The 19,976-nt window shown below is 44.3% G+C and overlaps 1 protein-coding gene across 3 annotated transcripts; it reads left to right on the top strand.

Moving 5' to 3' along the window:
* The first annotated feature begins 3,000 nt into the window (after positions 1-3,000).
* On the top strand, positions 3,001-19,849 carry zmp:0000000926 (ataxin-1-like). 3 transcript variants are annotated; one of them, XM_022203388.2, is made up of 4 exons: positions 3,001-3,440; positions 8,065-8,167; positions 16,116-17,866; positions 18,154-19,849. In XM_022203388.2, exons 3-4 carry the CDS (start codon positions 16,274-16,276, stop codon positions 18,616-18,618), a joined length of 2,058 nt encoding a protein of 685 aa, XP_022059080.1. In that variant the 5' UTR covers positions 3,001-3,440; positions 8,065-8,167; positions 16,116-16,273; the 3' UTR covers positions 18,619-19,849. The 3 variants fall into 3 exon arrangements, with proteins under 3 accessions (XP_022059080.1, XP_022059077.1, XP_022059079.1); XM_022203385.2 differs by lacking the exon at positions 8,065-8,167; XM_022203387.2 differs by lacking the exons at positions 3,001-3,440; positions 8,065-8,167 and adding an exon at positions 12,552-13,370.
* Positions 19,850-19,976: the final 127 nt, after the last annotated feature.

Here is a 19,976-nt window from a genome sequence, read left to right as displayed (position 1 = left end):
CACTGGGGTGAGTCACTTTCACACACACAGACACACACACACACACACACACGCACACACACGCTCATGGGGTGTGCTCATCCAAACCCTTCCACATACAAGCACACACATGTATACAGCATGCAGCAGCACGTAACAAACGCAGAGTTGTGAAACTGTCTCTCTCATTGGCTTTGTCATTGCTGATTGTGTGTGTAGGCAGGAATCACAGGTTTGTATCTCACTGCCATGAGAATGGTTCTTTTTTTTTTTTTTGCTCAGTTGTTTGTTTGATTCCATTTTCGACACAAATTACAGTCAAACATTCCCCCATGCTTGGCTTATGGTTCTGCCTCATACTCGCTAAGCCTTTTGAAACTTTTTTTTCTCAATGGCTTACAGTTTTTTATGAGCTTTCACAGCCTTTTCAGCTCTGTGGGGCTGCATTAAGTCAGAAAATAATAATATGGTGTGGTGCTGAATTTCCCTCCACACAGTTACTTATGGGTCAGCAGACCATGATGCACCTGCTGTGCGTTATAGGCTTAGTCACAGTGTGTTTGGCTGTGCGACGGCCTCTGATCAATCTATTGCACTGGTACTCCACGCACTTTAAAGTTTAATTGATTCATTTTACACTTTGTACAACACTTTACATCACATAATGACTACATCACGGATAGTACCACTCCTTACAGGAGTTACAAATTCTGCTGGTGTTTGCGTTTAAGTTTATAGCAATGCATGTATCTGTGCTGATGAAGGAACTTTCGTTACCAAATCGAGTCAAGAGGAAAATAATGCTTGAATATGTTCTAAGTTCAAGTTTGTTTTTTTTTTTTAAAAGGAGGGGGCGTTATTTTATCATAACTCTCATTTTTGAATGTTGGAAGTTTTCTTAGCAATAACATTCATTTTTTTCTCCCCCCTCCCCTCCCGGTTCTATTTACATCAGTGTTTATGGGATGTTGTAGCATGAATGCAGAAGTGAGATTGGGAGAGAGAGAAGGAGAGAGGAAATGATACTAAGACGTTTGGCCGGCGCGGTGCCTAATGATCACAAGAGCAAAAGATGCCTGCACAAATATGAACACACACAGACAAACACACACACAGACACACACACACACACACTACCATGTGATCTCTCGATTAGTGCTGTAGTCACACCCTCCCACTCTCTCTGCTTGTTTGATCACAATCTCCCTCCTACTCCTGGGCTCCAGTCAAACAGAAACTTTCAAAAGATAATGCTTGCTCGACATGAAATCACTGATGACCTTTAGCTGAAATAACTTAGATATTCAACTTTTTTATGTTCTGTGGAAATGTTTGGCTGACAGAACAAAAATATAAAAATATTTTGAAATATCGACAGATATTCAAAGTTTGCATTGGATGGTACTCAAAATCTAAAGGTGGATGTAACAGCTTGGGATTATAGCTTACTGTTACAAAAAAAAGTACACTATCTATAGAGGTTATAATACACCGATATGACTGCAAACTTGCTTTGCTAAAATGTTTTTTTCTTATCTGTATTTCAGAGTTACCTAATCAAACTTGATGATGTTTTTAAAGTTTGCTGCTTAGAGACGGTTGTACCTTATAGAGGCTCTTGAACATTAAACTGATGTGTTTAAGCAGCTTTTCCTGACTAATAAACTGCTCCTTTTTTAATTTTTTCTACATTTGAGGGCCTGATATCGTCTCAGGGGTGCCACTGATTTTGGATGAATAGTATAATCCTGCTGTAATCGGTTTAGAAGGCTTCAGTGCCGGTGCCTACTCTGCTATGAATCTGTGATATTCATTACGGTCAGCGGCTTTTAATGGCGCCAATAAAGGGAGAAAAATGAGAAAAAAATGGTAGTTGTGAGTTTCTGGGTCATTTGCTACAGGGAAACAATATTTTTATGCTGTAGAATCATAGCTTTTTATTTATTATTTTCCATGCCCGGGATTCACAGGTTGCAATTAACCCAACAGAAAAAAAAATTGAACACACCTTCTCATTCAGTGGGTTTTATTTAATTATTTTCTACATTGTTGATTAATACTGAAGACATCAAAACTATAAAAGAATACATGTGAAATTGCTGTAAACAAAAAAAAGTGTTAATCTTCAGCATTGATCTACAATGTAGAAAATAATACAAATGAATGAATAAATAAAAGCTTTGAATGAGAAGGCGTGTCTTACTTTGACTGGTAGTGTACATATTATTAAAAAATGAAACAAACATGGATATTCTAATGGTAAAATGCAAATTAGATCATTCCAACAGGTGGGACTGTGACCACATACAAATGCGTAATAAAATACTAAAATATAATATAATGCATTTGCTATCTAAATAATGGCCAGTCTTTATCCTATAAAGTTGTATCAGTGAGATAAAGGAAGCCTCCCTCAAGGGTTTATACCAGGTCATCTGCAATGGGAACTGGGGCACACAGTACAGTAAAGACAGCACATGACTTACTGCTACATTACTCAGGACATTCCTACACCTCACAGTGGTTTCACAATAAGATGTGTGAGTGGTCTTTTGTGGTTTCATGCTTGAAAGAAAAGCACATGATGCCACCACACGCTGATCATGAACAAGTGATTATGCCACAAAATAAAAAGGGAACCGACTTGCTCTGACTATGATGAAACCCTCAGTGTGTCAGATCCGACCAGCTGGTATTACACCTCACCTGCCACGGCATGTCAATTCTTTAGTGATTATGTTTAGCTTCCTCACCTACTGGTACCCTGCTCCCAGCGAGCACACCTTTTCCACCGTCCTCCGTGGGCTGCCATTGGCTGATGAGGCTAAGAGGCTGAGGTGTTGCAGCAAATAGCACCGGCTGTGGGCTGGTCCATTCTGCAGCTCGAGGGAGGTTAATGAGTGAAGCCGCTGGGCTGTCAGCCAAACATGAGCAGCAATGCTAAGGCTCCCACAATGAGCCTGACTGTATTACCACTGAGCTCTGTCTAATTATACACTCCCAGCAAGAGAGGGAGAGAGAGAGAGAGAGAGGAAGAGAGACACAGAGAGCATATTAGGCATGGGGGGGCAAAGAAAAAGTTATCAAGTGTCGCTGTGTGTCAGAGAGACTTACTGCGAGGGATGAGTGTAGATTGAAGTTGTATGAGTGAGATAGAAGGTGTGTGTCAGTTAGAAAGAGAGAGAGAGAGAGGGAGAGAGGGAGGGGGTTGGAGAGATCAAGCAAGCTGGGGAGAGAGACAGAGAGCGCACTCAGGGAGATACAGAGAGAGAGAGAGAGCAAAGAGGCGTTTAGAGAGTGAGAAGGAGGAGAGGCAGGAATAGGATGAAGGGAGGGAAGGCTGAGCAGTAGAGAGGAGGAAGAGACTCGCAGTCTCAAAACTGGATATTCCTACGTGCCTGCTGCCGCCTGATTAAATGAGTAAACTCTGTGATACCTGCTACGCAAAGGCACCCGGCGAGGTATGTGACCACACCACTTCCTCCTCCGTGTGTGTGTGTGTGTGTGTGTGTGTGTGTGTGTGTGTGTGTGTGTATGTGCGTGTGTGTGCGTGTGTGTGTGTGTTTAGAAGAGAGGGAGCACAGGTGTGTTGGCAACTTTGAATGATGGGATAAACAGACTGGGCTGTGCTATTTGAATGCGCTGAGGAAATAGGTTTAGGAGTTACTGTAGGTACATGTCATTCTGAGGGTGAGCTGAGCTAATTATAGGGGGAAATATGTTTGAATTGTTTCTGCGCCTGTGTGTGCATGCATCTGTGTGTGTGTGTGTGAATGGGCATGTTGTATAGACTCATGTAAGTCAGCACCTATATGTGTGGGCGTTTGTGTGTGTGGAAGAGAATAACAGAGAGAGTGCGAACAAGAGGGAGAGTGTGACTGATCCGGAGAGAAGGAGTGTGTGAGAAAGACTGAGACAGACAGACACAGAGAGTGAGAGTGAGGTGGAGGTTTATAACTCAGCCCGATGGCAGATCAGGGCTTTCAGAATTAGAGCAGTGGGCTTAAATAGCCCTGGTCCAGAGATAACCAGGGGCCCTCGAGGAGCCCGCTTAAATTGGGAGGGATGGGTATGAGATTGGTTGGGGTGGGGTTAGTCCAGTCAGGAAAAAAAAAAATTGGAAAGAGACCGAATGAGGAGTGAGGAGGAGGAGGAGAGAAGATAAGATGTGCAGATGTTTGGGGGCAAGTCTTGGAAAGATCTCATGTAATCAAAGGGAGGATGTGCCAGAGGGCAGGTGCATCAGGCGTCTGCAACTTCTTATTCAACCAGTGCACAAGAAAGACGAGAAAACATTCACTGGGAGAACTTCTAACGTCCCCTTTAAATTTTTTTCATTACTTTAAAACTCTGCTTGGTCGAGCTGTGAATTTGTTTCCTCTATTGAGACTACCGAGCTGTGTTTGCGGTTCTGTTACTCTAAACCCCTCCTCATTTCTCACCATTCTCGACGGAGACGTATTACGGCAGTGTGCACAATTATGATTTCTGTACGTCTATTTCTGCTACAGCAGGCACTGTCCTTCTGCTGCAGTGATATCCCATATGCTCCATATAGGACCGTTTCACAGGTTCAAACAGCTCTCAGCTATAGATGTCTTTCAAGCGAGACGTACAACATTTGTCCCTGCTGACTTAATTCACTTATTTCAATTATGAGGATGATCTGCTGGAGTGCGCAGGAAGCTGTATGTCACTCTGTGACTGCCCGTACAAATGATTGCTTTGAGAGCACATTTAAGAAGTGTTTCTGCTTTGAATGCTGCGTTTGTCACTTGTATGTTGGAGCAGGGATTCTCTGGTGTATCAGCGAGAGGTCACGCCAAAGTGGGGCTCTAGCATTAGTCTGGTGGCTTCAAATCCCAGATCTCCTGTGTTAATTTTGAGTTTTGTAGTGACTTACCAGGACAAAACCCATGATTTTATGTCAGACTCCTTTGTGCCCTTATGAATGATATGAAGTGAAACTGAACATAGGGACGGTTCTGTGTCTTTTGGGAAACAGAAACACAACTAGTCTCTGTGGGCTGAATGAGAAATACAGCATGTTCTCCCATACCATGTTTCTTAGAGTACTGTTACCCTGAAGAGGAGAACAGGCCTCTTGTGGGAGAAGGTTGAGTGGCTGCTGGCCCTTTAAGAGGTCTATTTTTAAAGGGGCACGCTCATGCATGGAGTGAGGCGCACAGACGAGGCAGTGCCACACGGAGACTGTATCTGCGCTGCCTCACTTCTGTGACTCCAAACAACGCATCCTGTTGGACCATAACCTTGTGACTGAGCGACTGGGAGAGTCATAAAGCTTGTGCGGTCCACGGAGAAGCACGTGTTCTTTCAACACACGCTCTGACATGAAAATCATCAAAACTGGAAGTTGCGAGGTTCTCACCCGACAAGGAGAATCAGGCCTTTTCACGTGGATCTCTCTGAAGTCTAAAAGTGATAATGAGTGGGAGCTTGTAATAAAGACACCCTTATGCACAGTGTTCACAAATGTGCCAACATTCCCACATACTTGTTTTGATATGCAGATAGCTATGAAAGAAATCTGAAAACATTCGTGCCCCCTTCTTACAAACACATAATACACTTTAGTTTACTTACACCCACACACTCCTCGAAAGAAGCCACGAAAATGAACACATTTCAGAACATTTCAGCACAAACACACATCCGTGCACTTAGAGGTGCCGGACGCCCACGTAAAAAAAATTACTTATACATCCTCAATATCTGGACCTAAAATAATCTTCTCCTTATGCAATCTGCATGTTATATAATGCATGGCCTGTCATTATCACCGCGCTCCTTCACGCCCTGCTGTGCCTCTCCACCTACAGCACCACGCAGACAGGCAGGCAGACACACACACACACACACACACACACACACACACACACACACACACACACACACACACACACCCGGCACCTTGTGTTAACAGTCATATACTCTACTCTAGCACTCTCACCCACGTTGAGTGTATGCTCTCAAACAGCCACCCAGATGAGTGAGAGGGAAAGACAGAGAGGAAGACCGAGAGTGGGTGGGGTGGGGAGACTGAAAGTGAAAGACACAAAAAGGGAAAACTTAGAGAGTGAAGTGTACGTCCAAGCAGTGACTACATTTGCATGATTATATGAATTTGTGCATGCGTGTTGTTCATGTATGTGTAATTCCAGGACTGAATGCCATACGGGCGCTCGGAGAAAATTCCTTTCCTTTCACAGACTGAAATCCTGCGTGGGCGCACAAGTGTAGCCGGTATTTGAGCCTGCATAACCCCACGTAACCTTAGCTGTGCAGTCATTTTCTGTCACGTTTTGGGCCTTTTCAGGGAATTAGACAGCGGGGAGGCGCTCGCCACTTCATTGTAGAATGTGTGCGGGATAATCACTCTCATTGTCACTCAAAGTCACACCTATGGGCAAAATCAGACCAGCATGTCTTTGCCTGTCTTGCATGTCATCCTCTCCCACAACGGAAAGTGAGTCAAAACTCCATCTTTCTTGCTGTGCAGACACATTTTCTAAAAACTCTGCTGCCCTAACTTGAGCCTACACATTACCGCGTTTAATTAAAACAGTATACAGAAATGTTTTAGCCTATTGATTTTACTTTATTTATTCTGTGAACTGGAAACTCAATAAATATGTATATATCTGCTGTGTCACTCCAGGCATACTGGGTTTCATATTCACAATTAACCTTTCTCAATAAATTAAGAAACAGTACATGACACTGCATAAATTCCTTTTTGAGATATATTCAGGTCATAAATCAGAATTATGGATTTTTGGATCAGTCAAGGGGACTTGCAGGGCCCATGTTAGTAGATCAGCACTCTCCCAATTGGAATGGTATGAGAATTGGCCTGGGAGCTCAGTGGAGGAGCCAGCAGTGTGATGAATAATCCCAAACAGAGGCAGGTGCTTGAATACAGTTGACATCGTGCCAGACTACTTTAAGGTGACAGACACACCTGTCGGTCTCAGTGTCCCAAGAGAGGAAGGTGCAGGAGCTGGTATTTTATAGGATGCATTTGTATTCAAATACATTCACCGTATGTGTGAAGTGAAGACACGCTCGTAAGCGAATGTGTGTGTGTGTGTGTGTGTGTGTGTGTGTGTGTGTGTGTGTGTGTGTGTGTGTGTGTGTGTGTGGTCATGTGCAAACATGCGTATCCAATCTGTCAGTAATCCGGCTGTGCTTTGCTCTTTGTGTTCGAACAGATCGTTTTCCTTGGCCTTGACTTGTAACCCTTGTGTATGATCAAGCAGTATGTTCTCCTCCTCCTCCACACTTCATCTACAATAGGGGTCAGCGGCCTTTCAACCCTGCCACCCACCACTTACACCCACAGTTTTTCAGCCAGGCCTGACTTTTCTGCCTGCTAGAGCCTTTGCAAGTAAATCTGCTCCCTCTTACTGACACACAAGCACAATATAATGCACAGTATTGGTTTTGGTATCACTGTACAGAAAGTGTAACATCTGAGACATCCTGTGAGCCTTTTGCATCGACAGTGTCCTGAATGCCTGTCCTGAAGTTGGATGTACGTTACCTCCCTTACCCTTGCAATGCTTTCCGGCTCATTCTGTTTTGTTCTGAGCAACGCTAAAACCCCTCAAAGCATTTTTCTCTAATTAATTTCTCTTCATTTCTTTTTTTTTGTAATTATTAGCCGAGGTTATCAAATAGCTGAGTGATAAAGGTCCTCTCTCAAGTGGAATTGGGGCTCTCCCTTTTTTCATTTTGAAAACAAGCATTAAGCCCACTCAATAATATTTCAATACAATTTGCAGCACCCTCTGTAACAAGCAGCATAAGCTATGTGCTGAGTAAATGACTGTGACCGTGTGTGGCTGGTTGGCAGATTTGGTGTGGGAGGGGTTGTAGAGCAATAGCAATAATAGCAGTGTATAGCAATGTTGCCTTGAATACCGGCAGTGATAAAGGTACTCTAGACAGTATCTGTGAAGCCAGTCTAGACAGTCTCTCTGAAAATGAATGGCACTTAAGCTACCAACGGGAGACCTGGCCATGCTTTCTCCATGGAGATGTCATCACTATGTTTTCTTTCAGCTTGCTGACATTTTGCTGCTAAACCAGAGAACCAACAGAAACCCAGTTTGACTGGCAGTCGCCAGGGGAGAGTGCCAAAAACAACAAATCTTTGGAATGAAAAGTAATCCCCCTTCCCTTCACACACACACACACACACACACACACACACACACACACACACATACACACACCCACACGCATGTGTGTGTCTTGCTATCATTGTGGGGACATTCCATTGACTCCCATTCATATCTAACCCCTAACCATTACCCTAACCCTAACCCTAACCTTAACCTAACCCTAACCAAAACAATAGCTAACCTTAAAGAAACGTTTTTGCACTTTTACTTTTTTCAGTAACAACAACATGGCCAAGAAAACACTGTTTAAACTTGTGGGGACCGAAATGAGGTCCCCACAAGTGACATAGTTTTCGGTTTTCCTACAGTTGTGGGGACATTTGGTCCCCACAATGTAGCAAAAACATGGGCACACACACACATACACACACTTGTCCTTTCTCTTTCAAGCTGTTTTTACCCTATCAGACTTTGTCTCCTCCACCTCTCTCTCTTTCACTTTCCCCTCTTTCCCGCCTCCACCCCACTTGTAAGCTACTGATCTCATAGCGTGAGAGTTCTGCTCGCATCAAGGGCTCTGAGCTGGGCTAATCATGTCTCAAACTAGCGAGAGAGTGTGCTACCTGCACTGCCATTGAGGGAATGGTTGTACAAAGTTAGAAAACTAACTTAAGCATAAATGAGTAAGCTGCAAGAATGGAAATACAAAAGCATGACTGTGCATCGGCAGTGTGTGACATCACTACAGTTGCATAAGACTTGCTGTCACCTCACCATTATTGGCACATCTGATGTTTGCTTTGTGTGTCTCCACGTCTTTGTGATGCATATGTTGCCTTCGAATTGAAACCACTGTCAGTGCTTTGTGGTTGAAAATATAGCCGGTGAAGATGCCGCATAAGAGGAAAATTATCAGGCTGAGACAGTGGAAAAATGCAAAAATGAAACTCCCATGAGTAGACGCTTAAATGTCAGTGAATGACAAAAACTTAACACCCACCTTAGAAAATGTCAACCACAAGGTTTGCAGAATACCTGTTAACTGTTCCATTTACCCCATGCTGACCCATGCGTGTGCACTTGTATGTGCAGCACATGCCTGCATGCCTTTACAACAGCACAGCGAGAGCCACAGGAGCACTGCGACAGTCTGCCACGGTCAGGGGAAGAGGAGAACGAGGTGGAGGAATTTTTGCTTCTGCTGACTGGCTGACCTGCATGTAATTAGTCAAGTCATATTTTTAACTGATATTGCGTAAAAGCCAGCTTAAGGAGCCATAGCTGCCCTATTTATACCCTAGGGGCTAATGGCCTGTACCACTACACAGGGGGATTTCCTCCCAGAACTATACTAAGCCTGCCTTAGGCCGTACCAGTTAGGATTCACAGGGATTAACCCAGCAATACATTACAGGCGTCACCCTGTAGTCTGCATCACTCACGCTGCTGTACTCTCATCCTATCTATCAGGTCTACACTTGCAATGTTCAGCATATTCTGTCTTCAGCTCTCGTATTTAGAAGGCACAGCGTTGTGTTTGTTTTGCCGGACTTATGGCACATCTTATTTTTTAATCAAAAACAGCAAATATTTTGTTTATCACTTTGCGCAGCGGCGAGGTGTACAAGACAGTCATAAGCAGGCACATTTTCACAAAGAATCAATCGTGTAGTGGCTCTTTGCAGGAGTGTTTCTGCGTACACGTGTCTGTGTGTGTGTGTGTGTGTGTGTGTGTGTGTGTGTGTGTGTGTGTGTGTGTGTGTGTGTGTGTGTGTGTGTGTCTGTGTGTGTGTATGCATCTCTGTGTGTGTGTATTTGTGTACGGGGGTGTTAATAGTAACTCCTGAGCCATAAGCCTGTCTTCATTGTGGTTGATCCTGCTGCGGGCAGGGCTGCTGGCTCATCCTGCTGAAGAATGGGTCAGGGCCCTGAAGACTGACCTGGCCTTTTGCCCAATAAGCTATCGCCCGTATCACCCTGTCCTTTTTATCAGCTTAGCCCGGCTCCTTGTAGAGTAAGCCGCCACACAAAGCTAGTAGTACTCCCCTCCTGCCCTCCTCCTCCTTCATCCCTTCTGCACTCCATCACTCGAACCCTCTCTGACAGGTGAGCCAAGTCTAAGTTTGCTCATCTATCTATCTATCTATCTATCTATCTATTGGTTGTGTCCTCACCCCCCACCCCCCGCTCCACCGCCCTCCTCTCCACCCCCCTCCACTCTCCTCTACTCTTCCCTCTGTTCAGATCTGTTACATTCAGCAACAAATTTCTGCTGCATCAGACGTCCATCATAGATCTCCCACTCAGCCTGAAACGTGATCAGACATCCAATACGAGGCTACACATGAGGAAGGGTAGAAAAGAAAAAAAAAAGAAAAAAGAAACAATGAAGTATGGCTTTTTCTTTAATAACAAAACAAAACAAAACAAAAGCAGAGACAATGACAGGAGAGATTTCTTTGCTCTCTAAACACGCCTCACCTGTGGACATCTTTGACCCCTGCTGCGACTTTACACTTCCACTGCAATGATTTGTTAGATGTAGCCTGCCTCATCTGACCTTACTTGTCTGGGCACCTGACCCTGTGTGTGTGTGTGTGTGTGTGTGTGTGTGTGTGTGTGTGTGTGTGCCAGTGTGTGATGGACAGATTAAATCGAGCAAAGCAGGACAATGAGACAGACAGAGGCAGAGCAAATGCTTCGGTGGTGCCGCAAGTGATTGTCAGCACAGTGTGACTCTAGTTGTGTGTTTCCTTGTGCTAAAGTTCATCGGTGTGAGTTCAATGTGCTAAATATCAAAGGGTGCATGCATAAGCAGAACACAATAGTCATTTCTATATCTCTATATTGTAGTAAACACCTTGTGATGAACGTAGTTCTACTTCCTGCTCTTTCACTATGACTGGACTATTACGTATAAATTGATATCAGACACCGAAGAATGTTGCACTTAATGTAGAATTACATTTAAGGTAGTTTATGCAATTAAATAAACATTATTATTGCTGAAAAGTGATCACAGGGCAGAAGTGTTAACAATCATCAAAAGAAAGTAATTACTTTTTTTTGCTTCTCTACATTTAATTTATTTCCTGGTTGTTATTCGTCTGCTTTTATACACAAAGTATGTTTTCTCAAAAACTTGCTGTTTGTTTTGATGGATTTATTTTAGAAATGCGGTACTGAGGTGGAAAGTTATCTCGTATAATTATGTGTTAGGAAGCATAATTTAAATTGCCAAGTTAACTCTGGCACCTTATCAGCAATGGGTTGCTTTGTGTAATGCAATAAGAGAAACATGTTTACAGGAGCAATTTTGTGTTAACATGTTGACTACTGCACAGAGAAATGATATCGAATAAGTAAGAAACCAGTCATTTTTGGTCTGTTGATCCTTTGTACTGATTAGGAAATTTAAAATTATGAACAACTGTTTTCTTTTTATTTTAGATAATCTTTACAATTGTTTCTATTATCATTGCTATTTCTAGCTGAGCAATTATTGTTTCTACTGATGTTTGCCAAGTCAGTTTGATTAAATTTTCATGTGGGCCTGCTACACAAAAATTGTAGTTTAAAAAATTAATGTTGTACAATTTTAAAACATGTGCCTTAAGTCTCTATTAATTGTGATGCATGTAATGAACAGTCAAAAAAAATCTGCACTCAGCATTCATTTGGAAGAATAAAAATAACATCCATCTAAATTTCTTGGCAGCTGTTGTCTCACTGTGAGAATGTTTCAATGTGGCCTTCAAGCAGATTTCTCTGAGCACACCTCTGAGTCTGATTAGCTTTCCGTTCCATTGAGGTTGAGAAGTTAGACAAGGTTAACTTCTAATTTACTGTTGGTTGGTTGGTATGAGTCTGCATTTTGCTCTGTGTTCCAAAGGTTGGATGAATTGCCTTTAGAAATATGAAAGAACATAAAGATTGCTTTCAACCCTTTTCAACCCTGAGCCTGTTTATTATTTTGCAGAAGGCTTCAAACAGACTTCTAATTTCTTGTCGTGAATGAGCTTCACCGCTCTCACTGATACAGTCCTCATAAGCCCTACCAGCCATTCCAACACACTTCACTTGTACCGTCTGAATCACTGAAGCAAATCATTCAGAACTCTCCTGCAGTGCTCCTTTTAGTGTGTGAGTTTGCGTGCGTGTGTGTGTGTGTGTGTGTGTGTGTGTGTGTGTGTGTGTGCATATGAAGTCAAATCAAATGTATTCATGAAAGCTCTTTCAACAAGCACGTTCGTCAAAAAGTGCTTTGATAAGAACAAAGGACACAAATTCAGATGAAACTACAGATAAACAAAAAGAACGTGTGTGTGTGTGTGTGTGTGTGTGTGTGTGTGTGTGTGTGTGTGTGTGTGTGTGTGTGTGTGTGTGTGTCTGTGTGTGTGTGTGTGTGTACGTGTGTACGTGTGTGTGTGTGTGTGCTTGATGGATGGGAGGTTTAGTTTTGAGTCAGAGGCAGCAAAAGCCTAAGTCTGAGAGTGTGTGTAGGATGAGCCTCCTACCACGTCCCTCCCTGTCTCTCATCAACTGTCTCTCTGCCTCTCTGTCTCTATCCCTCCCTCTCTTTTATGTGCCAACATGTCTTTAGAAAAGTGTTCATCAGGAACACAGATTAGTGATTTGATTGCCGATTAATTGATTGCGGATTTTTCACGTTGAAAGGTGCATTAAGCCGTTGAAGTTTATGTGGGAAGTATGAAACCAGATGGCACAAAGGCAGCATATAGTGAGAATATACCGCCCGATATATGATCTGTATGCATCCTTGACTGTGTGTACGTTTGTGTGTGTATATGTGTGTGCATGTTTGTATCCCTCACAGTGATTAAAGCAAGTGGGCGGCAGCAGCAACTGGTCTGCCTGTGTGGCTCTGCATAGCAGACATGTTTCTCACTGCTAGATATTACTCATTTCCTCAGCCCTTTGCACACACAAGCATGCACACACTCACTTGACACACACACACATACTCACATGCACAACACAGACACAGAGACGGAGAGCAGGCTCACAGTTTTTTCCCTCAGTTTGGTGGGCTCGCTGGTGTTATTTCATGCGTACAGAGATCAGAGGCAGTGTGTAGCTGGAGGCTGCTGATATCTGCGGGTGTTGTAGTGCTGTGGAGGAGCAGTGTAGCACAGTGAGGAGCTGAGGAGTGGGTAGACCCTCTGGGAGGACTAGAATATGAATGACTGCCAACACTGGGACGTCTGCTCATCCCGCACTAAGGTCAGTCTCACATCACATCACAACAACTACCAACTCCATCAGCCTGTCTGTCTGCTGCTACATTCTCTCTTTTGGATAAGAGCTGCTGCATGTCTGTTGCAAATAGCAATATAGGGCTACAAGTCTTAATTAATTTTTCTTTGACAGCAAAGTAAACGAAACTAGCCGCGAATATTTTGTAGTTCTGTTGCTCTGAGGTTTACAGTCATGAGTGTGTGGAGGTGCGCTTGACAGCTCTCTGGGGAAATGCATGCTAAGAAAAGGCGGGATGAGGTGGAGCAGCATAAATATCTGTCAAATATGAAGTTGTTTGGAAGTTGCAAAATGCAAACATTTTTCTTTTTACAACAAAAACATAAATTCGAATGGTTTCCGGCTTTTTGTTATATTTTTGTTTTTGAGGTGCAAAATGAAAAAGGCCTGTATTTATTAATAGCATTTCAATAACAAATCGAGAGCCTTGAGGAATATTTCTTTTTAAGGAACGTGTAACATCATTATGCCTGTAATCTGTCGGTTTGATATATTTAAGTACTACGACAACAGTAGCTCCAGCTAAACTGCAGCTCTGTGTGCATGTCTGCACAGTGTAGGAGTATTCTGTTAGAAGACATTTCTCTGCAAACTCCTCCACATGCACAATTGTGTTCTTTGTTTTCTTGTACTTTTTTGGCAGGTTTATATTAGGTCTATTTTGACAACCTTGGCTGTCAAAATGACAAGGGCGTAAGAGTCATTTGAGGACAAATACTGAAACCAGATTTTTTTTTTCAATCTCAAAGAATCTGAGCTGAAGTGAACTTCTTGTACAGCAAAACTAGAGTGCAGAGATTACAAGAAATTATGTCTGACAAATTCAGACCTTTCGAATGCTGTGCGTAAATTGCATTGTGAGATATCTTTTCCGTGTCTATTTTTGAGATGCTGTTGCTTAAATCTATTGTATTAATTTTGAATTTGCAGTTACTTTTACGTGTTTAATAGATTTATAGGAGAAGAAGAAGAATTTTCTTTTTTATTTACAGAAAACTGTAAATTAATATGTGCATAGATTTGTATTGATTATGTAAGGAGTTCTGCCGGTTACTGCTGTCTAAGGGCCTTGCATCTCTCGAATATTTTTTTTTTAAAATGAACTATAAGTTATTGCTGTTTTTCAGCCTTAATGTTTTAGCAAAACTTTAATATATCACTTTCATTGAACATCCATCACAGTAGCAACATTTTCATGCACCCAAAAATGGTCCATCATAAGCTTTTCCAATGTTCTACCGTATTACAGCCGTCCTGTCTGCGTGTGGGACAATAAATCCCCCTCCTCTCACCACCCAGTTTTCAGTTTTCCACTCAGATGCACAAACAGCTTGCTCCACTCTAACACTTATTCTGTTTTTGGACCAAGTCACTTGATGAGCAACAGTGTACCCGCCTCTCCATGGAGTATCCCCATCTAACCTCTCTAAACCAACTGGATGTGTGTGTGAGTGTGTGGACACAGTTGCCATGGCGACAGTGTGGCGGATGGTGAGACGGCAGGGAGTTGGTAGGCAGTTGAGACAGACTTGCGGGTGAGTGCGGGGCTGAGTGGCTGCACGGAGCTGTGGTGTTGTGGCGGCGGCACGAGCAGCGACGGTGGCGGCAGCGGCGGTGCTGGTGGTGGTGGCGGTGGAGGGAACAGCTGGGCTCGCAGCGCAGCAGCCATCGTTTCAAAGGAGCCCATTTAAAGCGTTTGGAGAAGAATTAGTGGAGCTCCCCCGCACTTCTCACTGAATGAAACAAGGCTGCAAAATCTCTGACACGTTTGAGGACTCAAACACAAACACACATGCACACAAAGACCTAAACAAATAAACACGTTCGCATAATTCTGCCAGAGACAAAGATTACATGGGCGAACATGGCATACATGCATGCACACACACAAACAATCACACATTATTTCCCCGCACTCCCGCTGTGACATGTAATTAATATGCAAAGGCACATATCCTGTATCCACAACAACTGGTGGTAATATCAACAGTGTTTCTGTCAGCTTTTGGGTGGGTGGCGACCAGCTTTGCCTATCACTGGGGGAGTAAGTACAGCTGCCTGAGGGAGCATTTGCATGTCTGCTGCTGTCCATGTGTGTGTCTGAATAAGAAGGGGTGTTGGGGGGTGGTAGTTGTAAGCTTATATAGAATACAGAGAACACCCGATGGTGTCGTGGGGGCGGTTCATGAAAGTGGTACAAAAACATATCTACATATTCCAATCATCCCCCGAGAGTCAGAGATGAAAACTCTCCTGCTGCGAGTGCTCTATGTGTGTGTGTGTGTGTTTTTGCTCACACATGCCGCACTGCCTCTGAACTTCAATGGCTGCAAAATGTATTTTTAGCCTACATGTGGGAGTAATGTGTTTGAATGAAACGAGTAAGTTGGGTGGTTTCAGTCCCACCACACTGCACATAGGTAATGACTAATTAGCAGCAGCTACAAGAAAGCTAAGAGTTTTTAACCTCTTTAAAGTAGTTTGGAAGAGGGAGTCACTCGCTGATATCTCTCCATCTGTCTGATTCAGCCAAATGTTTGTTTGTATGTCTGACCAGACTGACAGCTAAGTCTTAACTGCAACTGATGCCAGGACCTGACAGACTGTTCTTTTTCAATGTTCACACTTAATCTCTCTTACTTCTGTCTCTGTCCCCTCCCTCCCTTTCACCAACCTTATCTCTTCTTCTGTCCTCCTTCATCCTGTGTGTAGGTGAGTGGTGCTTCAGTACAAAAGAATCGACAGTGATCTGACAGTGATGCTGTGTATCAGCCTTCCCCTCTGTCTGCGCCCCTCGTTCTCCCGTGAGGCCCATGTGACCTAACCTACACCCACACACAGGGGGCCCCCACTGCCGCTGGAGCCCACCCATGAATCCCAGCCCCGACCGCGGCAAAGAGTGCCTCCCTCCCAAGAAGAGGGAGTCTCGGCAAGGATCAGCAGAACACCACGTCCCTCTGGATGAGTTTAAACCCCCTGTGCCCCTCCGGAGTCGGTCTACCACAGTGAGAGGGGAGGGAGGCAGGGATGCCAGTGACAGGGACCGAGTCCTGACTAACCCAAACCCCCATCTCCTGCACACTCCTCCACCCCTTCCTGCTCCAGCACCAGGCCTCCCAGTGCCCATACCATGGCCCCTCAGCTACTCCCCCTCTGTCTCTCTCCCCCTTTTCCCAGGGCAGGTCAGCGAAAGGAGGGGCTCAGCGTCTCCCGCTTGGAGAGATGATCCCCTCGCCTCAACCCTGCCACACCACTCCAGGTGGCTTAGAGGGGAAGGTCCCCTCTCATTACCACCTTCCCCATCTTCCTCCTCCACATCCTCCTTTAAGACGCCTTTCCCAGCCAGTTCTAGAGAGATGTGGTCCTACATTAACAGCGGTCGGCGGGACTACAGCTCCTCTCTCTTCTCCCCACCATACTTGTTTAGCCACCACTCTCTTTACCCCCAAGACCCAAGCTTAGTTGATGCACGACACAGGTACTTGGGTAAGAGGCCAAATGGTCTGGATGGGCCAGGCAGCAGGACTGCCTCTACCTCCAGGCCTCTGATCACAGGAGAATATGGGAACGATAGCAGCAGAACCAGGCTGGACATCAGTCCACACAGCTCCCATGCCAATGGTGGACGGAGACAGCAAGAGGATTTAACATCTCGCGTCCACTCTGGAGGGTCATTTTTGTCAGACTCTCAAGCTCAGGAGGGCCCTGAGCCACATTCCTCACTGCAGGACAGACATCTGCATGGGATAGTTAAGACTAGCTCCAATTTTCTCTCCACCAGTCCCCATCCCCTCGGACCAGACTCCAGGGCAGGTAGAGGGGGACTGCTGGACCACCTTGGGGCCACTCCAGCTGAAGCCCAAATCTACTACTCTTTGGGTTCGGTGTGCCACCCCAGCCCTGAGGCCCAGGCCTACCCACTCTACAGCTCCTCAGGAACATCTATGTACAACCTGCACCGGGAGCCAGGACCCAGGCAGCACAATCTAAGGAACTCACCACACTCACCCCTGGGTCTGCCTAACAGCCATGACAGGTCACAAAGAGACCGGGACAGAGACCAAGAAAGAGACAAGGTCGTACAAAGGGACAAGGAGCGAGGTAAAGACAAAGAGAAGCAACTACACCATGACAAAGACCAAGAAAGAGACAGTGAGCGCGAGAGACGACGGGACAGAGAAAGAGACAGAGGGAGAGAGTTGTCTCCTTCTCATCACACCTCATCCCCAGCCCTTCACCCATCTTCCCCTGCACTCCTACCTCACTTCACCAAGGGATCTCTGATCGAGTTGGCCAGCGGGCGGTTGAAGCGGGTGGAGGAGCTGCGGACTGAGGACTTCCTGAGGAGTGCGGATACCTCCCCGGAGTTCCACCTCAGCACCTGCACTGTGCTGCTGATTTCCCCCAGCAGCACACAAGGCTTCAGCCACCTGCAAGTCCACCTCACAGACCGCAACACTCAGGTCAGCCTTCTCTTCAGATATATGCTTCAGCTTACTCTTGAGTAAAGTACGTGTACATTACAGCATAATAAAGATTTATTTTAAAAAAACTGCATGACAAAATGAATGTTAGCGAAAACCAGTCACAGTTTAGACCGCTGTTACCTTGGTCCTTTCAGGTCGAAATACTTTAGCTCAGTTAAACTCCTTTTAAATTTCACTACATGTCAAAGTCAAATTTTGTGATACAAAGTGAAAGACATGAGAGCTCTTTATTGAGTTTATAACAATGTTGTGGTTTTGTGTAGGAGTTACTGAAGGTCTTGGTGGAGTATCCGTTCTTTGTGCAGGACCGAGGTTGGTCTTCTTGCTGTCCCCAGAGAACCACACAGCTGTATGGGCTGCCCTGCCGCCAGCTCATGGAGGGTGATGTCTGCCTGGCCCTCACCCCCACGCCCATCCAAACGCACCGGACACACTCGCGTACCAGCTCCAGGGCCCATCGCACACACCTCACCTCCAGGGCTGCAGCAGAGCCCAGCAGCTCGCACAGGGAGGACATGCCGCCCCCACCTCCTCCTCCTCCTCTGCCTCACCACCCGACACCTACGACGCCAGCGCCTCCATGCATTCTGGCCGCGGAGCCTCCAGCTCAGGAGCAGCAGCGTCCACGCAAGCGGCGCTGGTCTGCCCCGGACACCCTTCCCTCAACCGGAACTGATGAAAGCCTTTCGGATTTACCTCATGGCTCAAAGCTAATGAAGTGGCAGTAGTAACTTGCACATGCACACACACACATGCATACTTACACACAAACATGAGCACATACACACCCTCCTTGTCTCTGTTGCACCCACCACGACAAACAATGGCGAGACCTCAAGGCAGGGTTGCAGGGAAGGAATAAAAAACAACTCAACAAATCGCTGCCCAAAAGATTAATCTACGTCACTCTAGTCTAGGACTTGTTGCATCTTTCCTTTCCTTTCCTTTCCTTTCCTTTCCTTTCCTTTCCTCAACCTTACTTAGCACAGCCCTGAAGGGAGCAGCAGATGAAGGATCTCTAGGCGGCTCCTTACAAACACACTGAAGACATTTAGTGAGACAATCAAGCACATGTCTGTGTTCACTCTGTTTTTGTAATGGTTGTCCCACACACCTACTTACTGAAAGTGTTTGCTGCAGGGTATTTTCAATCAGTGTTATGAAAGTAAACGCTATTGAAGAAGTGCAGATATATATATGAACAAAAATCGACTATATATATATATTACATTACAGATGTTATATACAGTAAATATGCTAAACAGATTTAATGCAATCTCTCTGTCAAATTTGCAATGCATTTTCGTTTTATCTTTTTTTTTTTCTTTTCTTGCTTCTGAGCCGATGTCTACGTGTCGGCCTGGGCAGGCAAGGTGAATGTATGAGCAACTCTTCGCCTTTTTTATTATCACTGGGAGTCATTTCAAACAATTGTTCGTCAAGGCATTACTCTCCAATATGTTCTTAACATTATCTCTGAGAAAGGGAGAACACTAATGAAAACTGCGTAACAGACAATCCCACCCACACAGACAGGTCTGTGCCACATCGCCTCGACACTCATGGTGTTTTTCCATTTAAAACTGAATGATGGAAAGAGTAAAAAGTGCAGTATGGCTGAAGAGTAATGGTGCTAATAACACGTTGGAACATGATGCTTTGTGAATACTCTTGACCCCCGTGTACTGTACGCTTCTGTTCCCATCTCATTTTTATGTACTGTATATGTTTGAAAGCAGGGAAAATGATGAAAGTATTTTAAACTCAGATACGGGTATATCCTCCGATTCAGCACACTCTCTCACTTTAGTTTGTGTTTTTTTATTTTCAAAAAGAATAACTTACCTGTTGATTTTTCTTTTTAAATGTTATAGCTACAAAAATGTATATTTTTAAAAATTGTGAATCTGTTATATGATGTTCGCTAGAAATAAAGGAAAAAAAGCTTTATAGATTTAATTACAAGTGTCAATTTATTCACTGCATTTGCTGTAAAGTACTATGATTTTAAATTAGCATCAAAATGTTGAATATCGGATTAACATAAAATACAGGAACAAGTTGCATTACATGTAAATTAACAGCC

Source organism: Acanthochromis polyacanthus, chromosome 6, assembly GCF_021347895.1.
Source record: "Acanthochromis polyacanthus isolate Apoly-LR-REF ecotype Palm Island chromosome 6, KAUST_Apoly_ChrSc, whole genome shotgun sequence".
Classification (NCBI taxonomy): Eukaryota; Metazoa; Chordata; class Actinopteri; family Pomacentridae; genus Acanthochromis; species Acanthochromis polyacanthus.
This window is presented reverse-complemented; position numbering and strand designations above follow the sequence as displayed.

Excerpts from the sequence above, each read along its gene's own strand:
- zmp:0000000926 (XM_022203385.2), top strand. The coding sequence starts at position 16,274 with ATGAATCCCAGCCCCGACCGCGGCAAAGAGTGCCTCCCTCCCAAGAAG. Across the intron at positions 17,867-18,153 it reads TCACAGACCGCAACACTCAG|GAGTTACTGAAGGTCTTGGT; the intron begins GTCAGCCTTCTC and ends GGTTTTGTGTAG.